This window comes from Opisthocomus hoazin, chromosome 1 (genome assembly GCF_030867145.1).
Source record: "Opisthocomus hoazin isolate bOpiHoa1 chromosome 1, bOpiHoa1.hap1, whole genome shotgun sequence".
NCBI classification, from domain to species: Eukaryota; Metazoa; Chordata; class Aves; order Opisthocomiformes; family Opisthocomidae; genus Opisthocomus; species Opisthocomus hoazin.
In genome coordinates, this window is record NC_134414.1 from 18,000,039 (window position 1) to 18,023,769 (window position 23,731).

Sequence of the window (23,731 nt, forward strand, 5' to 3'; positions counted from 1 at the left end):
GCAGTCATTTGTAAGACCTGTTACTTCCTGCAGAGTTCTGTTAAGTATTTATTCTGTTGAGAACTTGTCCTGTACTTCTATAAGACCTTGCCATTTGGTAACATAACGATTTTCAGATGTTTCAGGAGCAGTGTTAAGTGAATAGGGTCAGATGGTGGGAGCATCTGATTTCTAAGATCTGTTTTATTGTGTTGGTGTCCATGCTTGGCTACAGTGAGCTCCCTGGATGAGCCCTGTCTCTGTCAGACACCAGTTGGCTGCCATGGTCCAGACCCAACTGGTGAATCTGGTGTCTGAATACCCGATAATGACAGACAGCATGAGTAGTAGAGGCAGCGTGCTGCCATGGGACTCTGTGACGTAGGGCAGAATGATCATTTCTGAGACTGAAAGAAGTCCCATCTTAAAGAGAAGTGATATGCAATGGCAAGTTCGGATTTTAACAGGCAAATTAGCCTACATCAGACGAGTAGTTTTGAATGAACCTGTTTCAGCACTCCACATGTATATCGGTAGTGGTAACTGTAAGAACTATGCTAAAAATTCATTAAATAAAAGTAAATAGAGAGGTATAAAAATATTATTTCATTTTGTTTCTGAGAAGAAGCCGTATTCTCTATTACCTAATATAATAAAATTTAACTTAAGTGTTCCCTATTTAGCCCCACTTTAGAGTTAAAATGTATTTGAGTTTTTTTCTTTTAAATTCGGAAGCAAGTCGTTTGTTACACTATTTCCTTGGTTGTTGTACTTTGGTAATTTGTTCTTCATCGTTCTGGGAGTATGACGGCATTTGTAGTTCAGCTGTTCGGTTACATATTAGAAGTGTCGTATACCTTTGTGGGTGTACCTTTGGACTGGGAAGTTAACCCAACAGTAACCCTTAGTGAATCCTGTAATGTCTGCAGTGTTTATGCTGTGTCTTAAATCTAGCTGCTTTCTGCTGAACGAGAAGTGACTCTTCTGCCCAGTCCCAGGTTTCTTTGGGTTATCCTATAAAGCTTCAAATGGGTTTGCAAATATCCCTGAGTGAGAGCAGACTTCAGGCACAGTGGCCCAGTCATTCATTTGCTTTGTTTTGGAAATGTCTAAATAATGTTTTATTTAGGCTTGATCTGTCCACTCAGAATTATCTTCGTGGAAGCAGAATAGCAAACTTGGGTGTGATTGCAGAGAACCTGGCAATTTCGTGAGGTGATGCATCTTGTCTGAAAGGTGTCCGAATTGACAGGAGTTGAGTGCATATTTCTCCCCGTTGACTGGGAACAGAACCTTCTGTGGCTGTATCAAGTGCTGAGACTGTGGATATCTAATGTTGAGTGACTGAGTTAATTGCCTAATAAGTTATTGAGACTCTTTGTACTGGTATTGTTATTGAAATAGTAATGTCCTCTGTCAGAACTTGCTGTTGGCAGTGCATGGACTGATTCATTAGGGGATGCTTAAAGTTCCCAGATTTTATGAGGGACCTGTTACATGAACTCAAAAATACTTTTTTTTCTTTCTCTGTTCTCTTAGTGCCAGTCCTTCGAGTTCATATTTCTCTGTTGTTTCTTGGCCCCAAATGAAGTTAACCAGTGTTAGTACAGAGTGGTCTCAAAGGTCTGTGGTTTCAGGGTCATTCACAAGACTTGTCTTCTGGGAGGAAGGAAGGAACATCTGCTCCACAGTCGTTGCACACATGGAGGATATTGGTGCCTCCTTTACTTCCGAGAGGATCAAATTACGGTTTTATGAAAGGTTATGCTGGACCTTGCGATCTTTGAGTGCTGAAGTACCATAAATGTTGTAGTGTGCCATGGAGATGGAGATACCACAAAAAAGGCAAGATGCTTGAGAGTGGTTGGGCTGTATTTGATAGGTACTTACTATGTTGTACCCTCATCTGAGATAGCAGAGGTCATCTTCACGTTGTTTAGGAGCATGTGCAAACAGGTCAGAAAGCATATGCCTCAACTCTGAGACTGCTGGATGTAAAATGAATAAAATATGGTTTATATAAACACTTTATTAATGATTCATGTACTGATGTAACAATAGTTTTTAAACTTATTTTTTTTTAATTACATGCTGTGCTTAATAGGATAGTGGATAGTTTAAAAATAGAAAAAAAAAAGAAGATAGTATGATGGAGTATTTCTAAAGTGACATGTACTCTCATCCCTGCCAATGAGCTCACAAAGTGTGTTGGTTGCAAACTGTAGCATTTTCTTCCTTGTCTGATACTTGAGAAGAACAAAGGAAACTACCAAATGGGAGAGAGAGTCCGAGAGGACCTCCTGGTATTTGACGTTCTCTCCGGTTTATGAGACAAGGTCGCATGTGATTAGCAATCACAAAGATAGTCACAGTACTCTCTGCAAGGTTTGCTTGTTTTTATATTGTGCTTAGCAATCTTCTTAGCATGAATAAGACTGTATGTTATTTGTTTTTATTTATTTATTTTCTTTATTTTTTATTTCTTTTTCCCCTTGAAGTGCAGTCCTGCAAGTAATCCTTGATTTGGCTTCCCTCAGTTGGGTCCTTGGCTTTTCTTTGTTCCATTAGCACGCAAAATGGTACAAGTACAGTCCTGGTGCTCATCATGCTTTCAAGAATGATGGAATGTTTCTTTTCCTTCTCAGCATGGGAATGTCATTTCTTTGTGTTCATACTAGTCTCAGGTACAGTTGATGTGACACTCTGTACCTAACTTGCCCTGTAGCTTACTTGTGCTGCAGACTGGCGGAGGAAGAAGCAGAGTTAAAATTAACACCACATTGGTAAGCTATTAATTTTGTGAAGGTTCTTATTCTGTCTGGAAGAGAATAGTGTTTTTCACAAAAAGAAGTAAAAAGCCTATGAAAGTGTTTGGGGTCTCTTTGTATTAGAGAGCAGCATCATTACCTTGATGTGTGTGAAAGATGCATGGTCTTGCAATATGGACAGTGATATAAATTTCTGCAATAGCTTGCTAGAACTGAAGGTTTTAACAGAACTGAACCTCTCATTTAAAAAAAAAGCTTTTAAATCTTTATTTTCCCTTCTCCTTCAGTCCCTGGTTCAACAGCACGCACCTCTTGGAATTTTCTTTTTTGTCTCTTTCATTTTAAATTCCTGTGGTGTCACTATGGTTAAGCATCGAGTCGCAGGAAGAGCAGCAAGTCAGATTGAATGCTTGGCTAATTGTTTTGGGATTTGAATATATCAGGGAAATTAACTGTAGACGTGGAGGTCTCCTGCTTGCAAGGAATTCACGGTGTCCTGAAGGAGGAAAGCCACATGGGCAGAGAGGAAGGACGAAGGCTGGCTGAGCACAGCAGTGGCGAACCAGTGCCTCCAGCAAGGTAGTCCTGCATGGGTGAAGGCAAACCTGGCAATGGAAGTAGAGAGCTCTGACGGTGTTAGGATCACTCTCTCCTGCAGTCCCCACCTTCAGTTTTTCTGTGCCAGAAAGATTTGAGCTTAAAAGGAGAATCTGGTTATGATCAGGATGTGGGATTGTCAAAAATCCATCAAAAGCATCCTAAACTGTCTCGGATCTTAAGGTCTCGCCAGTGATCTACTTTACAAGATCAAATTTAGTTCTCCATAAATGAGGTTGTGTGCTTTCTATTAGCACCTGCCTCTGTCTCAGCATCATTCAATAAAACGGGTATGCCACCAGTTTCTTTTCAGATAAACTATAAAGGATATCACTTCCCAGATGAAGGGGAAGTTCAGGATCTCCTCCTGGTTCATACAGAAGTGGATACAGCATTTGTGGTTGTCTTTAAGTTTGTCAATTTTTCATAGCCTGGAAACAGAAAGAGGCATTGATGGGAGCAGAATGGGAGTTGATATCCAAGCACTGAAGTACTACGACATCATTAGAGGACACAGAGATAAAAAGACAGTCCAAATTCTTTCTGCAGAACTTTTGTCTCTGATGCTTCCAACAAAATGCCTATCTTAACTTCATCTCTCTGAAAATCAGTATTTCTGGAATAATAAATACTTCTGAAAGTGAAAAAAACAGGACAGAATCTGATGGCAAATACTTGGAAAGATAAAGCTTTCAAGTCTAGTTTATCCACTCACCTGTAGTTAGATGTTTTGAGGGAAAAACGTAGCAGGAAACCTTTATTTGCAAGACCCCTGCCAAGTAATTGCAACGTCAAGATACACTAAAACTGAAATTGTGTTTGCGATGTTAAGTTTAAAATGTTGTGTATGTACCATGTCTTTTTTCCTATGTTTATATACAGCTTATATCAATATGTACTTTTTAGAAGAAAAGAGTTTAGGTTTAATAAGTTGTGGTAGAATCTGAGGCAGGAATATTGACAAAGACCGACTTTATCCAACAGTGGCTGATTTTTCTTCTACTTGCTCTGTAATCAGTAGAAAAGGAAAACTGCCTGAGGAGACCTGACATTTGAAGTTAGTTCCTCCCCTGTATTGCTGTTCAGAGGAGTGTTTCTTCCTCGAATGTTTGATGAGGACTCCATAAGGAGACCGGCCTTTCTGTGTTAAAGACGGCCTTTGGGTGTATTGTCCTGTGTCTCTTTTTGGCTATTTCAAGAAACAGTCTTTTCAGGTATGAACTGTAGTAATTTATTTTTAAATATAAGCAAGGTGATACAGAAAATTAAAAAATAATGTTCACTTGGAAAAACTTAGAGGAAATAAATTATTGAGCCCTATATAACTACTCCGAGCCTTGACTGGCATGTGATTTTTGAGCATCCCCTTGTGACAAGATATGAAGACTGCTTTGATACAGCATGAGGTTGTTGCTAAGAAGCTGAATATTGCATTACACATTGTACAGGGAAGTGTCCAACCTATGTTAAACTAGACCGTAGTTAAAACTTTGTCATCTTCTGAACCTACTTTAACGTCATCTGAATTTAAACGCTGCTTGAAGTAACTGGTACTGGTAGTGATATTTGTAGAAAATTAACACAAGTTTGGATGTTGTTTGATACCATCTTTTTTTTTTGTAAATGTAAGAGGGAATAAGATAAACTTCAAATATATTAATTTTTTTGTTTTCTCAGTAGGTGATTTGTCTGTGTAGATTTTTCTGTAGGAAGCTGTAAAAGTATTTGTCCTACTAAGGTCAAGTAGCTATAGGCACTGAAATTCACATTATTAACTTTATGTAATGTTTACACTGTTTAATAATAGAAACTGAGGACTTAAATACATGACTAATGTTTTATCATGTTTATATTCTTTGTAGCATGTAAACCTGCTACGTAACTAAATGCCTGGTTGTCTGTGTTCGGTCTCTGCTGTTGCGTTTGAAGTTGTATTGATGAGGAGCTGGTGATGCAGGCCACAGACTGAAGTGTTTGTTCTGACACGTCAGATGTTAGGAATCGTTAACAATTGGGGAAAGGATTTTGAATTAAATTATTTCTTTTTGTCTAGCAGAGCAGTATGTTTCTACATTAGAACTGCATTATTATGGATCTATTAGCTATGAGATTTATTGCTTTCCTTGAATGAATTTAATTGGTGTTTTCTAGAAGTCTTATACCAACATGAAGCAAATTAGTGTCTGTCAGCATTCAGAGTTCGTGAGTCATTCAATACCTCAGGGAAATGAGTTTGATTTCCTGTATGCAAGTGCGATAATTCTGTGTTGCAGTGAAAAGTTCTTGTAGCAGATTTCGAGCAAGAAATGTCTTTCCCAGACACAACATATAAACTGAAAGTTTTTCGTAGTTAAAGCATTTTACTGTAATTCAGATAAACTGGATTTAATTCCTAATTCTGTCACTGAGAAAGAGCCTCGCTTCATATTGTTGTTTTCTTCTTCTGGCAACAGGGAATACTGTTAACTTAATTCTCTCTGCAATCTGCCTAGTCCTTAGCCCTACAAATAAAAATACAAAGTTCAAAAGGTATTAACTGTTCTTGTTACGGAAATTCGACATTGTAGACTGCCGGGTGAAGCTCAAAGCTTGTGAAGTGCTTCAGGGCTTAAAATGTCTGTGTCTATATTGTTAGTATTTAATAATGAATAAGCAGCTGCATCAATGTTTTAGTTAATTTTCTGTTTATACCCACTGGTCCTGCCTAAGTAAAAGAAGGTGAAGAAGCATGATGTGTGTACAGTTTGCATATCATACACTATCCCAAATTCAGGGCTAGAAAACAAGTTAGAAAACTCATTCAAAAAATTATCATTGACTTAAAGAACACCTAGAAATTGAAATGTTCAGAAATGTTTGCAGAAATTCTACGCTTCCCTTTTTAACACAGAGTAATAATTATGAATCTCGTAAGGTTATGTTAGTTGATGTTGATTTTTTTTTTTCATTCTGATGATTGAAACTTTTAGTAAAAAAGAAAAGTGTAAAGAATTGCTAGTGGAGTTTCTCTGTGGTGTGTGAAAACCACAGTTTAATCTCGTTATTGGTACATTATTTCAATTACAGGGGTAACTGCAAGAAGGAAGGAGGTTGGGTTGGAAAGGTGGAAGATCAAAAATCAGAAAAGACAACTTAAGGTGCTTCGCCACGTTGGCTCGAAGGCTGTCAGAGCATACTGAAACGTTGCAGTTATGCAAACAGAGAATGACCTCATAAGTTGTCAAAGCTGGCTTAGAAAAAGTATTTTGAATTTTGAAATATTTCTTTTTCAGTATTTTTTTTGCAAATTAAGTGTGATTTTGGTGGTACTTACTTTAATGGTATTTTTCTCAGTAATGCTAAATAGAGAGTTAAACGTACAAAAGTTAAAAAATTGATGAAGTTCTTTATTTTAGAAAAATCTGTTTCTTTTTTAGTAGATCTAATATAGAGCTCTCAGTTGTCAAAGTAATGTTTTCCTACTCTGTCTGCCGAATACTTGTCTAGCATCTTAATTAAAAAAAGACAGATGAACTGATGCTAAGTTAAAACTGCATGGTTTTTGGTGGTTTTTTCGTTCTTCTGGAGGAAGACTGGTGCTTTTGCCAAACAAGAGAAACAATTGCATTATTTGATTAACTGCCACATATTAGCCATGCTGGGACCTGGAACTGTGTAGCATTCAGTAACTGTTAGATCAAGAATGTGTAACTTCTCTAAAGGTGTGACTAATCTGAATGGGCTTTTGAGGGTAAGATCTGTATTTTAAACAGAACATGGATATCTGAAGTTGCTATTTACAGAAACCATTCCAATCTTTTTTACATTCTTTGCCTGTTCCAAGTGTCTCTGATTCCAACCTAGCACAATAACTGAGTAGGAGAGGGATTATCGTCTTGGCAGGAAGAAAGTTACTCTATTAGGACCACACAGTGGAAATTTCAGATTATCTAAAGCAAACAGATTTCTAGAGAAATACTTATGGGAGGATTAGGTTCCTAATTGGGGGAGAGGAAGAGGTATATGCCAATTAGTAACCCTTAACAAGGAAACTGTGATGTAAAATAATTGCAGTGATAGGAATCAGCAATGGAAGGAAATGAATAAATGCATGTGTATGGCAGAAGTTCTTCTTTCTCCACAATTTCCAGTTTCCAAATGCTAGGCACAACCTGGTGGAAATTGGCAGGAGTCTTTTCACAGCGGAGCGTTCTACGTCTTGTAATACCAGCTGTTGAAAAACGTCTGCTGGGATTCCGTCTGGTGCTTTGCTGGTGTGTTCTCCCTCCCCAGAGCCAAAACCCATTGCTTGCCTAGTGCCTAATTTTGCTGGGAGGTGAACTGTGACATCAGGACTCTTGTTAGTAGAAGCCTTCAGCCCAGGGATGAGCTTTCAGGATATTCTGTAGATGTGGCTCAGCCATTCTATTCAGAGGCACTGACTCTGTCTAGATGAAGTGCGTGACATCTTTTCATTAGCCTTGCGATACCCACTGTCCGTTCCTAGTTGTGTATGTAACTGTGGGAGTGAAGAGCATTGTGCTTCAGCCCACAAAGCCACTGACTTCCCAGATGACTCCTCTCAGTGCCATATGCTTCCTATGAGTATGTTCTTCCACAGTGTTTGAAGCAGGATTCTTTTTTTCCAAGATACTTCATTTGTTTTGCAGCAGTGTTGAGTGAGATGGGTAGTAGTTGTGTTTCAGTCATTTTAAGGCTGTCAAGAGGGCAGTATATGAAGTGAGGTCTCCTGGTGTGGCGTGGAGGCTCCCCAAATGCGATAGAGTTGTGTGAAGAGAAGAGCCATATTCAGCTCTACATGCAGTGAGTTTGACTGGTAATGGCTAGCAACAGGACTAGCAGGGGTTGGTGGTACCAGGAGTAACTACTTCAATAAAATGAATGTCTCAATTGAACTGTGAGGTATTTAATATATTGTTGCTGTGTATAGCAATGAATCTAAAAGGCAGAGAAAAAACATATTTTTGTGCATGAAAAACAAATAAAAGATGCATCCATGCTTCTGTACCAGTGACTCCAGCAAGCCCTCGTTATTTCTTTATACAGCCATGCACTTGCTCTGTAAGCTGTTAAAACTTCCATTTGCTGCTTCCAGATGGATGCACTGCAGTTCTGCCTGATTGTGGGCAAGTCATTTGGAAGTTTTGCACCACTGTTGATTTTAATCTGCCTTACTTAGGTAGTGATCCTTGGAATAGGGATTATTTTTTGTTAAGTGCATGCACTTTGCTTGTAGAAAGTGTTAAGTCTCGGTTAGATTGCTAGATGTTGCTAAAAATCTATATATTTTTGGGAAGTGTCCACTTGGATAATAACAGAACTTTATAGTCTGTTCCAGTCGAACTGATGGAGTATGTTGAATGCAGTGAAAGCTCAGTGAAGGCAGTGAAAACACTCATCCTCGGTGCCTGGTTTTTACTTTTAAATGTAGCACGTCTTGATCACTGCGTCATCGAGCATGCCAAGCGTTGTCTTTGCTGTCTTCGACTCTCTTGCATTAGGATGTCAAAGAGAGTCTCAGCTTTTCCTGAAACCTTGCCCTACTGATAGATGTGGTGATTCTGTGGTCTTTGGAATTGTAATGTTAGGTTTGGGAGGAAAGAAAATGTGCTGGTGTTTCCATGCGTTTATTCTGTATGTTTATTATTGCAGCCTTTTGGGAAGTTTTTGTGCTCAACTGACAATGTAACTTATCAATTATTGTTATGGAAGAGTCACAAGAGCTGTATTCATTCGCATTTGGCTTAGGTACATGTTAGCTTTGCCCAGACCTCCAAACCTGCCAAAGCCCAAATGTGGAATGCGATGAATATGGTAAAGACTGGACTGGCGATGAGAAACAAAGCTATTCATGCAGAAAACCTAAAATTTTTCCTGTAGTTAGTATAACAGAATATTACAAAGTGTTTTATTGTGCTTTATTTCTGATGTGTTGGCAGTTTTCTGTTTCTTCTGATTTTTCTGCAGTAAAGTCAATTTAGTTGGTTATTCTGCCTGTCCCTAAAAGGCACATGGTGAAATCATGCTGCCTTTTTTTGGTGAGTGGCACGATGGCCCGGCTGGCATTTGTATTCTGCTTCATGTGTGTTTCCAGCCCAAATGACTAGGGACCGCTTCAAGTGGTCGCTGCTGAGAATGGCCCTCAGAGAGGAGTTCCCAGGCCTGGGTTTACACTAAATAAACAGAGGCCACGAGGGGAAAACTGTGAGTCATTAGGAACCCTGCTTTAGGTTAAAGTGATAAAAATAGCTGTAGGACATCTTAAATTAGTTTAAAAACTAGAAAAGAGAAGGAATCCAATCTAGAATATTTTCTAAGTTGTCCACTTTTCTTTTTAGAATTCTCTGGCTTACTCTCCTCTGTGCAGTATAACTAGGTGTATAATCTAAGGAGATAGCCGAAAAGTTTCAGCTGTCAAAGAGTCAGATTCTGTAAACACAGGCTTTTTTAGGCAGTGCTGTCAGGACTACTGTTTGCCTTCTCTGTTCTGCCAAAACATGTTCCTGGAAGTTTTTGTTTTCTATGTTGGTTTTGGGCAAGATGCAAGAAATGGAAGTAAAATGCCAGGGAACACTTCTGTATATTGCAGATAAATTTACTGCATCATTCATTACAATTGCTTTAGTTATTCGTAGAAATGTTCCATAATAGACTAGTGAACATGTGTGTTGTACGTTTTATGTAAAGAAGACATAATGATTTGACTCCTACCCATATACTCTTACCAGGATGTTCCAGACATTAATTTTTCAGTCTTGCACATCAGCAGACTTGCAATGACTCCAGTTTCTGCACATACCCTGTATTAAAAGGATATGCTTTGTGTTTAACTTTGCAGATACAGAACGCTAATGATGTGCTAATAGCACCGCTGGAGAAGTTTCGTAAAGAGCAAATAGGAGCAGCAAAAGTAAGTGGCTGTGGAAACAGTTCTTGTTAATTTCATGTTTATTTGAGTTTATCAGTGTGTTTTGAAGGCTGGACTGAAAACAGGCACGTGTATTCAAACATGCTTGATGCCATCCTCATCACTGCATTAGTAAATTATGCTGAATTCTTTGCTTCAGAGGAGGAGATGATATAGAAATGGAGTTTAAAGACTGATTACCTGCATAGGGTAAAGGTCTTGCTACAGTTGCCCATCCTTACCATCTGGACTTCTGTTCATCTTCTGATGTCTGCACTTACATGACGTTGCATCTTGGGTTAACCCAGAACTGCACAGAGGGTCCGGGCAGTTGCTACGGGTGCAGGGGCCCTTGAGTGGCTGTTGTATGAAGACCAAAAGAAGTCAGTGCACATTAGGCATACTCTCTTTCCGCCTCTGCTTTCCCTCTCCACTTTGCATGGCTGGTGCAGCGCAGTGATTCATACTCATTTTTGCCAGAGTATTCGTCTTCATATTCCCCAGAGATTTTCCCATGGTGGAAGTGCTCCAGTTGGTGAAAGAAGCCAGTTCTTTGGTGTTGTTATAGCTGTGTTAGAGGAACGGTGCAGGATATCTATACCAGGGTTCAGTAGTCAGCCCAGGAAATCAGATCTGTTGAGGAAAAAGATGCTGGAATGAACTCCTAGTCCAGAAGAGCTATTTTCAGCCTGATTCTGGAGTATGAAGTGGTTATCAGTGACTGCTTTGATCACAATCTCAGAGATGCATGAAGGCTATGGTAGTCAGAGGGATGGTTAATAACAGCTCCTTCTGTCCACATAAATATGCTAGTTCTGAAGCATTTTGCATCTTGTATTGCCACTCATAAATTTTTCTGGGAAATTTTCCATTTGTAAGGTTAAACGGGTATGGAAAAAATCTCTTTGATGTTGTAGCTGAGGTTGCACTTGTGCTGTACTCAGACAACCTCAGAAGAAGAACAGAGCAATTGGAAAGAGAGACCGAAGGCTTATATTTTTTGTACTACTACTGTGAATGTGTAACAAACAGATGAGACTGCTTCCGCACAGGAATTAAATAAATGTTTGAGAAGAATTTTTACTGTGAACTTCAGGTCAGATTTCTCTGAAATGGATGTTCTTTACCCTCATACTTGCTATGTTTTTGTGTACAACTAAATTCTTCTCTTGTCCCACCCCTATGCTGCTGTGCGATGCGGGGTTAAGAGTTTATTTACCTTGTTGCACAAATCAGAATTTAGTCCCAGCACAGAATCATTCTTAGCTTTCAGCAGGTTTTAGTTGCGTTGTTCAGTTCTTTGTGTTACAATTTCATTTCATATTACTGTAGCTTAAGGGTATCATTCTCCTGTGCAAACAAACCTGTTAAAAGAGCCTAACCTGGTGTGCTGTTGATTGTCCTGGTACATCAGAGAGACAGTCTGCAGAACTGTGTAAGACAGTCCTGTCCCCTTTGAATATATCACTCAGTAGATGTCAGCATGTTTTTAATGATCTAACTGAAGAGAACTCCTTTGTTTTTTTGAATTCAGCAAGTGCTTAACATTAAAGGCAGAGCACTACAGGACCGGTTGAGTCCTCTCTGTTCAGTATATCACGGTGGCTGCTTTCTTTTCTGTATTCCTTCCAGATAAAATATGGGCATTTTCCAATCTTATATAATTTATGGGAACGATGATTGTTTTGACTTGTCTGTGGTCACACAGCTGACTGAGTTCAGGAGAGAGCCTGGCTCAGCTAACTCTTAGTCCAGTGCCTAATGCACTTTATTATGCAGTGCTATGTGTGTTTTGGGCAGTCCAGGATACTGGCTTGACATATTGATACCATATAGAGAGCTTTCCCAGCTCATTGTTTTATAAAATGTCAGATAAACTTGTCTTTTCTTACACAGCTCATGGAGTTCAACTGCCAAGCTTAAAAATAAGAGATTCAGACCCCCCGTGTAACACAGATTCTGACGCAGTTTCAAACATTTGCCTCTAAATTGATTTTTATCAGCAGAAGCAATTACAGTTGGCCTTTAGCTAAATGGAATCAAAACAAAGAAGCAAGATATTAATTACATTTAATACTGTTTTTCTAGTAATTACAAAATAGAAATGTGTGATCTAGGAATAATGAGACCAGTATGAAACAGAATAGAAATTTGGGCTTTCTGAAACTCATTGTTAGTGAAGTAGAGAACGTGGTCAGATCGCTCACCGCCACTTCTGTCCACTGCGCTCAGCCCTTGAGCTTTTATGAACTCCGACAACTACAGGAAGAGTTGAACTTGCTAGTTCCTTATCTGCAGTTAATGAAGGCTTGCACAGAGACTGGGCTCTTTGAACTCCTCTGGGCTGATCTGAGCTGATAACAAGAAATGTAGATGCTTGCTTGTTGCTTGGATTTCAGCCGCAACTTTCACAGGATGCTGAGAATGCCACTTTTTATTTGAGGTCTTTTCTAAACACATCGTCTTTATGGACCATGTATCAGCTGTTACATTTTGTTCTGAAATAACAGATTTGAACTTTTTATTGCCATAGTATTAGTTTACAACAGTGTATAGAACCCAAACTCACTCCTGTTTCTCTGTCATCCCTCTCCCCCCAAAAATCCCAGAACGTTTCTGTGTATGTGTTGCTTTCTGGAGAGATGCTGAGATGGTGCAGCCTCCAGACGACAGCTGATAGTTATGTCATATTACGTATTTATAGAGCTGTGAATTTACAATTGATTTGCATCATAACATCTTATGGGTCGACATTTTAAGAGATTAGGTATAGAAGCACGAGGTTAATTGTATATGGCTTTTGCACTGGCAATTTCAGCAGTAGCTAGAGATGCAAGCACCTGGTCTTTGTGATCAGGCTGATGTTGTAAGCGTGTATTTTATAAGCAGTGGTGAGTGTTGGATTCTCTCTCTTCTAACTGGACTTTGAAATTATCAATTTTAGTACCCTGTTAAGCTGTGTTTCGAAATTTTTTGGAGGAAAAAAAATATAGTTGTGTTACCAATGTACATAATAAGAAATGATATTAGGTACTACTGTCAGATTATTGTGAGGGGAAGATTATGAGCACGCTTAAAAGTGCTTACTGGGCTTTTTTCTTGCTTTTCTAAAACACCGGATAAAAATCAGCTGGAGATAAAAACAAGCAATCCCCCCACTGTCCTGCCACACATACGCAGAAAAAAAAGAGAAAATATTAGAAATTAAAGACAGTTTTCACTATGACAATCACCATTTTATTTTAATATTAAGCAATTTTGCAAGATTTTCACTACCATGGTGAACTATGCAGGTCTATTCTGTTGTGTTTAATGTAGAGAAGGCTAATATTTGATTCTTTCTTCAAAACTGTATTAAGTCTAGGCAAAACATATGGTCACAGAAATCAAAGAGAAGATGGAGGATAAAATATATCCTGTTGATGTTACAGAGCTATATTTCAAATACAAGGACAGCATAAACCCACAGTGCAAAGTTCAAGTGTTTTTGGAACGTCACAAGAATAACATTAAAGACCAATTCTTCACATGCACTTCAAAAACCTGAAGATACCCAACAAATTTAAGAAACTTTCCCCATAAAACATTAGTGTTTGTAATCAAACCAGCAGAACACATATCTACATCACTTGCTCTTCTCGATTTATACTACTCGCTGTTCTGTTTTTATTGCACATATTTCAGTTCTTCCTTTTCTGTACACACTCAGTTTAAATAAAGCTGAGTTCTCTCCAGAGACTACACAAACCCAGCTTTGTACTGGATAGCCTGTTGATTTACTCCATCTGAATTTAAAAAAATGACCTCTGCAATTATTGTAGAAACGCGAGCAAAAGCCGGGTGAGGTAACTGGGAAAGGATTTCAGGCATGAAGCTTTTTGCCTTATTTGGTAAATGCGGTTTGCAAGTCCCCAGCTGGTAACTTTGGTGAGATCATTGTGCGATGTGTTATGTACAATAGGGCCAAACTTTCATGTTTCATTTTATCCGTTGAGTACAGTATTTAGCAATATTTGTTCCAATGTTCATTGACCTTTAGTACAACTTAAATCAGATCAAAGACAACAGAAGCAAGTTCGGTTTTAAGACTTAAAAGGAGAGTTTTGTTTCCTCCTTACAATTCCATCTGTCTGTTTCATAAAATTATTTATTTTGTCCAGCAGGATTATTTTTTATTATTATTTACTTTCATTCATTCATTGGAAGCTGTGAATTCCTTTCTGCTTGGGAAACAAATCCGTGGTCGCTGCTGGGATTCATTTGCCTGCATCTATGTTTGCCTCTATACTCACATGATGTAGGCATGCAGGAGCTGGCACGCTCTTGCTGTGTTTAACTCGGATTGTACCGAAGTTGGGGAGCATAAAACAAAAAAAACCCTATTTTTTAAAGTCTGTCAGTTGTCAGAGCAGGGTTTTACATAGGTATATAAAATCAGTTAGAAATGCCAGAATGCCCATTTTGTGAACTGGTTTCCATGGTATCCAGTACAATTATAGCACTTGTTGTCCTTTAGCTGAGAAAAATGAAGACCCTTCTCTAGTGGGTATGGTGGAAGGTGTTTCATTATAAGCAGCATCTGTTACTCCAGGTTTGGTAGTTGTGTCCACTAGTTTGGGGATACTTTAATGTCAGTCTGAAGTGTAGAGGAGAGGGGGCCGGGGGAAGGAAGCAGGCACAGAGGCTGGGCCAGGATAATTGATGGCCTAGTGTTTTGAGTTAAAGTGCCACAGAGTTTCCCAAAAATGGTTACTACCAGAGTTACTTGATACCTTTTTTTGAGAAGATAGCTTACTCTGTAGGGAAGGAAACCCAGTGGATCAAACCCATTTTTGTTTGCAAGGCCTTTCAAGCACTCTGCACGAGGCATTATACTTTAGTTTGGCTGGGGGTTGATAGCAGCAGCCCGATCTGTCAAAGGAACTGGCTGACGGGGAAAGAGCAGGGAGTTTTGTTTGTGGGAGAGATTGTCTGGTTAGAGAGAAGTTGCTAATTAGAAGATCCCGAGGGGCGATTTGAGAGAGGTCTGTTGTTTTATTTGTGGTAATGACCAGGTAAAAAAAAAAATCTGGTGGTGCTGACACAGCTTGGGGGTATTGCCAAGATGGAGGAGGAAGACTGGAGGGAGGATTGGGAAGAAGGTGTAAGCTGAAGTGACTGAGCATGAGGAACTGAGGGTACTCAGTGGTCACGACACTGCTGCAAACCAAAAAACCTGCTGTACCGATAAGAAGCTCCAGTGGCAGTCTCTTTAGATACAGGCTTTTAGGGATCTATCTCTGGTAGGTAGAGAAGTACAATTTTTCTTTCGGTTTTCTTTGACTTATATAAATCCTTGGGGTTTGGATTAAGTTTGTGAACTGTGAAAGAGTTGTAAATTTCATTTACAAATACCTCTAATTCCAAGGTGATGGTCCTAGATCATTTTTATCCAAGAAATAATTCAGAATATGTTGTGTAATCTGATATCTTAAACTAGTATTGATGGATGCAAGAACTGAGAAATTAGGAAGGTAAGCTTAAAAAAAAATATTGGTTATATAATGGTAAATTTTGTTTGTGACAGTTGTAAGAAAAGTTGAAAATTTGAAAACTTCTTCAGATCAAATATTGTTAAAAAAGTTTGTTATTTCATCTTGATTTTTGCTGTTTCCCTCTGGATTTCAGTGTCTGTATATAGAGTCTTTTCTGAATTGACCCAGATCCTAAAATTCAGAGGGGCTGGACTGTTGCTTTATCAACTGCAGCTGTCTACTTTTCCCTTTATAATTTGTATTTAATGAAGATATATAGTGTAAAAATAATTTTAAAAATATATAAAATATATTTTCACTTCACAATATAGAATTTCAAGTAAATTTGTGGTAATAGGAAGCTATGAAAGACCTGCATCGATTTGGTAATCTCTATTAAAATTATTTTTAAAAAAGTAGAAAGTAAGTGTAGTACCTACCCACTGCTTCTTTTACGCTTCTGTATGTGAAATATTTGGGATGTTTAAAAAATAGTGGTGAAGAGCCCAGTGTGCACACACTTCCTCTTTTCAGGCAGTCGTATTTTCTTCTGTGGGAAGCCAAACCGTTAAGCTAGGAGATATCTCTGGCTGAGCACCTGGACCCAGAGGTTTTTTGAGGTGACTGATCTACTTGGGACAGCTCTCGCGGTTCTGCAAATGCAGCAAAATTATTCTCTTACTGGAGTTTACTTCAGTTCTGTAACTGTTTCATTCAAAGTTGAGAAAATTTTAGGAAGTTAACAGGAAGAGAACAATCCTAAAAGCTTGTTTCACTTCTAGCATATTCCTTTAAAAAAAAAGAGCAAAACCTCAAATCTCATAACTAAAAGATTATGGACACAGTGATTAAAAACTGCCGGTTGAATCCATTAACCACAGGTGTTAGTAAACCAGTTAATATTAAGTGCAAAGCTTGTTTTAATAAATTCTGTTAAATGCGTTCTTTCTGTTAAAAGTTAGTATGGTTAACTGGCGACTGACTACAACCGGTTTCTGAAGCTGTGCACTTTAATAAAATTCTGATGTGCATCCAAAATAAAATGGATATAAATTAAGGGTAAATAAATGAGTCCTCTGTAGTAAATGGGAAAACTAATTTACTGTGCTCTGCCATAACATTTAAGAATTAAGGCTTAGAATAAATGTGTTAATCAGTGAAATTGCTTAAGTGAGTACACAGTGTATTTTTATTGGCAAAAAACCCCATTTGTTTTTAAAAAATCTACAGTTAGTAAACAAAAATAATAAAAACTTAGGTAGCAAGGGTCAGACCTTCTACTGGAAAACAACAAAAGAACATAAAAATGAAAGAAAACATGCACATTTCCTAATTAAATGAAGGCTTTTTTCCTGCTAATTTAAGTCAGCCCACAGTAATCCGTGTCACAGGAAGGGTTCAGGAAGGTTGCATCCCGACCCCACGCAGCTGCTAGAATCCTGCTGGACTCCTGAGCTGCAGTTCGAAGTATGAGCAAGGACATACACCTCCAAACTTACAAACTTCATTTCCAGTTCACAGGGGAGCTGAACTTCTTATTGAGTGCTTTGAGGCATAGAGAATTTGGCAAATATTGTCAATTAAAAAAAAAACAACCTTTTCTCAGTAGGATACAGTAGCTCTACTCATCTATTATGTCCTTTCTAGCCTTGCTGTCAGCCACAGCGTGGAGAGGATTTACTTGAAAAACAGATCTCAAGGTTGTTGATGAGACTCTTCAAGAATCTCGAGGAAGATTTAGAAGAAAAATATGAAGTGGCCAATTGCCTGTGACATGGAGCAGGGCAAGACTTGGAGGAAGCAGAGAGTTTAGTATCCTGTTCCCTGTACAAGGTTTCAGTCTTCATTCAGTTAGTCAAAGGCAGCTATTCATTCCCCTGCCCCCTGTGAGAGACTCCACCCTGAATTTTGCCATCCTATATCAAACCAAATTCGTTGTGTTTTCAGAAAGGCAGTTGGATTCTCTTACCCTGCAGGGATTACTTCAGAGTTGTGCTCATGGATGTTGCGTAGTGCCACAGCTGTACCGACCACTTACCACTTAGATCATGAGGCTATTTACATGGGTATAAATTGATCGGTTAATCTGATTTTGTGAAGTGTTGGGATTGCTTCAGCAGTCTGGGGGAAAACGAGTATCTCTTTCTCCATTGCTTCCCTTTTGTCTGTGGTGTATTGTGGTGTATTTAAGATAACAGCATAAAGATAGATCTGTTAAGTTTGAGCATTACTCAGATGATGTTTGGTCTATGGGTCTTTATTCCACACCTATGACAGAGTTGCATTTTCCATTCCAAATAGAAAATCATTTGACTGAGACATTTGACTGTATCGCCATAGGTTTCTGTTTGTCCAGTATCTTGTTCTGTCTATGCAGCAGGTTCTGCAGGGGCCTGGGAATATAAAAACTTGCATTCTCTTACCATTGTAGCAATTTTGCTTTTGGCAAAGCCAGTACAAAGTAGCTCTATTCCAAAGTGCAGTGGATGATAGTAGCTGGAAAGTGTCGCTTCGGTACTGTAACAAAAGGTGGGCATCACTACCTGAAACATTAATGTGTCTCGGTGTAGATACGGGAGCACCAAGAGCTCCATCTTCACGCCAGCTGAATCAGCTTTATTATTTCAGGATCTTTCAGGCTACAGTAGCCACCAGGGAACCATTTGTTCTTGTGGAGCTTGCCAAGAAGAGGTGGTCTCAGATGGTTGTTTTGATGAGAAGATCATCCCTCCCTAAGAAGTAAACTGAGAGCACTGGTTGAGATTCACAATGCGACTGGGGAGGCATGACTCTTCACCCCAATGTGACAGTTTGTGTTCCTTTATCAGTGTTGTAAGAGGGGCTCTGAAAATAGATGCTTTCAAAACAAAACAAAATCACTTCTGACACTAACCCCAGACTGTTCCCTTTTTTTTTTCTATCTGTAAACAGCACAGCTTCCCGTTCTCTGCATTCATCTAAAAACTTTCTCATAACACGCCTGGAGTTCTTCCTCAGGTCAGCGTTGCGGTCCCGTTGCAATGACGTGGAAGGTGGCGTGGGACCGTGAGCTGCGCTGAGCGTGCTGCTGGCAGACTGAAGGCAGCAACGTCGGTGGGTTGGTTGGCATAGGCAGGAGAGAGATTCCCAACGAGTGGTTTTTAAAAAGAAATCACTACTTAAATAGAGATATTTTTATCTTCTGCTTTTAAAATAAAGCAGTGACTATGTGATGTTGTAAGATAGTCTGTCAGATTGCTTTATTTGAATGACATTATGTTCTTTGCTGCTTTTTTGCATTTTCTTTGCTTTCAGGGCACAAAGGGAAGGAGATAGTTGCTATCTGTGTGCAGATGAAATGACCTCTTCATACACATTTTAGTTTGCCGGCGTACCGGGACAGTCTTGAAATACATTTCATTTGCGAGGGAATCTAGCATAGGAAAGGAGGCTTGGAGAACCTACAACGGCCGTGTGCCTCCGTGGGGAGGAAGGAGAGCCAGTGCCGACGGGAGGAACGCGGACAAGGAGAGCAGCAGCGTCAGGAGCGGGATGCCAAGGCAGCTCCTCAGGGAATGAGTGATGGCCACTTAGGGAGACGGAGGAACAGACAAAGAGGAGCAGTGATGCCAGGAAAGGGGCAGTGGTGGAGGCCATGGGAAGCTGTTTGCTACTGTAATACTGTTTTAAAAATCAGATGTTCTTTTTGTAGTTGAGAAGTTCACCACTCTGTTAGAATGAAAGCGAGCCTTGCTGTCAAGTGCCAAGATCACGCTACAAAAGCTGTTGTGCCTGTAGCAGCCCTGCGCTGTGCTTACGGTCCACGTAGTTGGATGCCATATCTCTAGCATTTCTGTGCACTGATGTTAGTAACTATAGAGCCAAGTCTATCTTCTCTGTCCGTAGTACGAGAACTAGAGAACCAAGACAAACAAACTTTTTTTCACTGTTGGCTCAGCATTGGATGACAGGGTGGTGTGACTGCTGAACTTCAAAGGCCAGCTTCTAGATGCCGAAACATGGGTGAAGCGGAGAGATTTGCCTCTTCTTAGTCCAGATGCTGATGTGGAAGATTAGGCAAAAACTGGAGCGGCCTGTGCTTCATGAGTTAAGACCAGTCCACTTCACTATCATCCACTGTAAATGCTGCTTTTCTTCTGTCCGTGCAGTCCATGTGTGGCACTCTTTGCATCCGAGAGTTGGCGACAACCCACCACACCTATGCAATGGTATTATGTTTGTCTTTTCTTGTAAACCTTCTTTTCTTCCTGTTTGCCCCACTTTGCCAACTGAACTGAACTTGGTGCGGTTGGAAACGAAGCAGAAGCAATGAAAGACATTGTGGTTTTTTGGATTTTTTTTATGAACTTTAGGAAGCTCTGTAAGCTTGTACTAGAACTAGATAAGGAGGAAAAAAAAATACAACTACTTTCTATTTGTGCAGAGAATGTCTCCTCTCTGGTCTGATTTTGTAAGCATTAGTGTCAACAGGTTTACATGGATAGCGTTTCCAGCTCTGTGACTTCAGCATTATGAATATTCTAAATTACATCGTACGTTATTGCTGATTGCCTTGTGTTTTTGAAGAACAGCATGCCCTGTGTGTGAGTTGACTTTGTTCCTTTTAGCATACAAGCGATGGCTTAAGGTTGAGTTGTATCTTTTGTTGTCATTTATTTCCTACTCAGCATACATACAGCTATATTGCTTTCTAACAAATATCTGCGTTGCTTATGACAAGAGCAGTTTATTTGCTATGACTTTTGATGAAGTATACAGAGTGAATTCAAGCTTCTTTCTCAGTTTCTAAAGAACAAAGGTAACCTTCTTTTTTAAATCATGTGAAGTCACAAGCTTTTGTACAGGAACAAGAGACCCTCTTGCTGTTATGGTAAAACATTTTCAACTTCAGAAAACTTATCCAAAAGGGTTGTCATCAGCGGCGCTAAGTATAGTTGGAGGCCTGTAACTAGTGGTGTCCCCCAGGGGTCAGTACTCAGCCCAGTCTTGTTTAACTTCTTCATCAATGACCTGGATGAAGAGTTAGAATGTACCCTCAGCAAGTCTGCTGATGACACAAAACTGGGAGGACTGGTAGATACACCAGAATGCTGTGCTGCCACTGATGAGGTTCAACAAGGGCAAGTGCAGGGTCCTGCACCTGGGCAGGAACAACCCCATGCACCAGTACAGGCTTGGGGCAGACCTGCTGGAGAGCAGCTTTGTGGAGAGGGACCTGGGAGTGCTGGTGGACGACAGGTTAACCATGAGCCAGCAGCGTGCTGTGTCTGCCAAGAAGGCCAATGGGATCCTGGGGTGCATTAAGAAGAGTGTGGCCAGTAGGACGAGGGAGGTTCTCTTTCCCCTCTACACTGCCCTAGTGAGGCCCCATCTGGAGTACTCTGTCCAGTTCTGGGCTCCCCAGTTCAAGAAAGATGAGAAGCTACTGGAGAGAGTCCAGCGGAGGGCTACGAGGATGGTGAGGGGACTGGAGCATCTCTCCTGTGAGGAAAGGCTGAGGGAGCCGGGCTTGTTCAGCCTGAAGAAGAGAAGGCTGCGAGGGGACCTAATAGATGCTTATAAATATCTTAAGGGTGGGTGTCAGGAGGATGGGACCAAACTCTTTTCAGTGGTGCCCAGTGACAGGACAAGGGGCAATGGGCACAAACTGAGGCACAGGAAGTTCCATCGGAACATGAGGAAGAACTTCGTCCCTCTGAGGGTGACGGAGCACTGAAACAGGCTGCCCAGGGAGGTTGTGGGGTCTCCTTCTCTGGAGATATTCAAGACCCGCCTGGACAAGTTCCTGTGCAGCCTGCTGTAGGTGTCCCTGCTTCGGCGGGGGGGTTTGGACTAGATGACCCACAGAGGTCCCTTCCAACCCCGAACATTCTGTGATTCTGTGATCTGCTTAAGAGTTTAAAAAGTCAGTTTCTTCTGTTCTGGGGAGCTTCTTCATATTATTTATGCAGTAATACGCTAAAATCGTAAGTCAGATATTACATGAAAAATACTTCATATTTAGTAGACAGTAAACCCAGTAAAACTAGATTACGTGTGTAGACATACCAGTCCTGCTGTTTGGGCAGGCATTAAAGGGATTTCCAGACATCTAGCAGCTGCTTCTGGAATCAGCAAATGCCAAACAAACTTGAGACAACTCTGCAGCTAGTAACAGGGAGTCTGGTGTGTCCTGCTTTGCGACCTGCCAGTATTGGCAGCTTTGCCTGTCTTGTCACAGCAGTGCTGGGAACTTTTAATATTTTTTTCCATTTCAAGAGAGAATGTTTTGGAGAGAAACTAACAACATCCTGCAAACACATTTGTTCAGTTGATAGTAACTACTTCTTAATTTGAACAGAAGTTTAGATCTTATAGAAATAGGGAAGCTTTTCTCCTTTTTTTTAGTCTCCACTGGTAAGTACCTGCTGTCTGTACACATCTGGTGGAATTAAATAGGGAAATACTAGGAAAAGACCATAGGATTCTCCTCTTCCTGGTAACACTTTTGAAAGTACCTGATACAGAGGGAAAAGAAAATTTTCTTCAGAAGTTTATGAACCTGAACGTAAATTATCTCTTGCTGGATTATCCAGAATTTTACACAGATGTGAACTCCAACCTAAACTTAAATTAGTTTTGGGTTGTTTAAAGCAATTTTTTAATTTTATGTATCTCTTATGTGATTTTAATGGAATTTTTTTTTTAACTGCCAGTTTTTAGTATCTGTCTTCATAGCTTTAGTGCTGCTAAACACTCTTGTGTTCCTGGTTTATTGCCTTGTTATACTTCATAGTTGCAATATGTTCATTTTATTATAATTATTTTTGTCTTACACCGTATAATTTTCTGGATATTCATGGTTTGCATATGGTTGTTCTTTTGTAATAAAGAATTGATTTAAAGATTTATAGTTGTTAGGACATTTTATTTTCTACATAATGCATTCATCTTCAATTTGGAAGTGTTTTCACTAGCAGTTATGAGTAACATAAGTCATAATTTATGACTATATTAACCCTATGTTATATTGAGCAGCAATCTTTTCTTTATAAACTACGACATAACTTTGTTCTACTTCATATTATTTGTTGACAATACATAAACAATGCCCTTTAACCTCCTAGCTTTCTCACAGATTTGGAGCAACCCCATGATACATTAAATTCTGACTGGGAGGTGGAGGAGGAGGGAAGGAGTTTTATATCCTCTTTTCACTTTTCCTTTTGGAAAATCTCTTTTAATCTTATCTTGAACTGTGAGCATTCACATAACAAATCAAAATCTCTACCAAAAAGAAATCCCTCCATCCAGACATCTGTCAAAAGGCAGTCTGTGTTCTCAGATGCCTATGATAATTCCAATTTTATCAAAGCCAAATTAAAACCACCACCCCGCGAACCCGCCAACCACCTCAGTGAGAATTCTGAGCAAAACCTCAGACAAAATAAAATGGAAGGTGAATTTATTTATTTTCTCTTCAGAAGTTGTGAGACTCTGAGGTCTAACATTTCCCAGGAAATCCATAGGATCTGAGCTCAAGTCAGTCTTTCCAAGACGAAGTTTAATTTAGTTTCTAGTCTACAGTTCTGCTTTTCTTTCTGCTACTTAGTACTAGATGATCCCCAAAATTTACAACTCTGAATGAAATTCCAATAACTTTGTAGAAATACGTTTTGAATTTTTGTTTGGAAGGTAATGAAAAAGGTGGCTTTAAAAAATGTATTTAAAGCCTACAATTCCAGCAACAGACCATCTCCAGCATGTTGTTATATTGACGTTTTTGCAGTTGTTGTCAGAGAGAAAGAAAGGGGACGTGGCTTTATTGGTCTCAGCGGAGTTCATGGGTGCCTTCAGTTTCTTCCACTGACAAATGTGTCTGACTTGATCTATATTGGAGTCTTCCTATTGCATTTCTGTGCCAGTTTCTGCAGTTTGTGTGTCTCAGCTGGAGCTGATGAGAAAAATATGTACTAATTTTGGGTGGG

General features: G+C 39.6%; 1 protein-coding gene across 1 annotated transcript in view; it reads left to right on the forward strand.

Moving 5' to 3' along the window:
* Positions 1–23,731, forward strand: part of ARHGAP42 (Rho GTPase activating protein 42) — a 174,652-nt gene that overhangs the window by 80,394 nt on the left and 70,527 nt on the right. Inside the window, exon 4 of the mRNA XM_075417838.1 lies at positions 10,183–10,254. Coding sequence (XP_075273953.1) covers positions 10,183–10,254 — 72 coding nt within the window. The remainder of the gene's footprint in view (positions 1–10,182; positions 10,255–23,731) is intronic.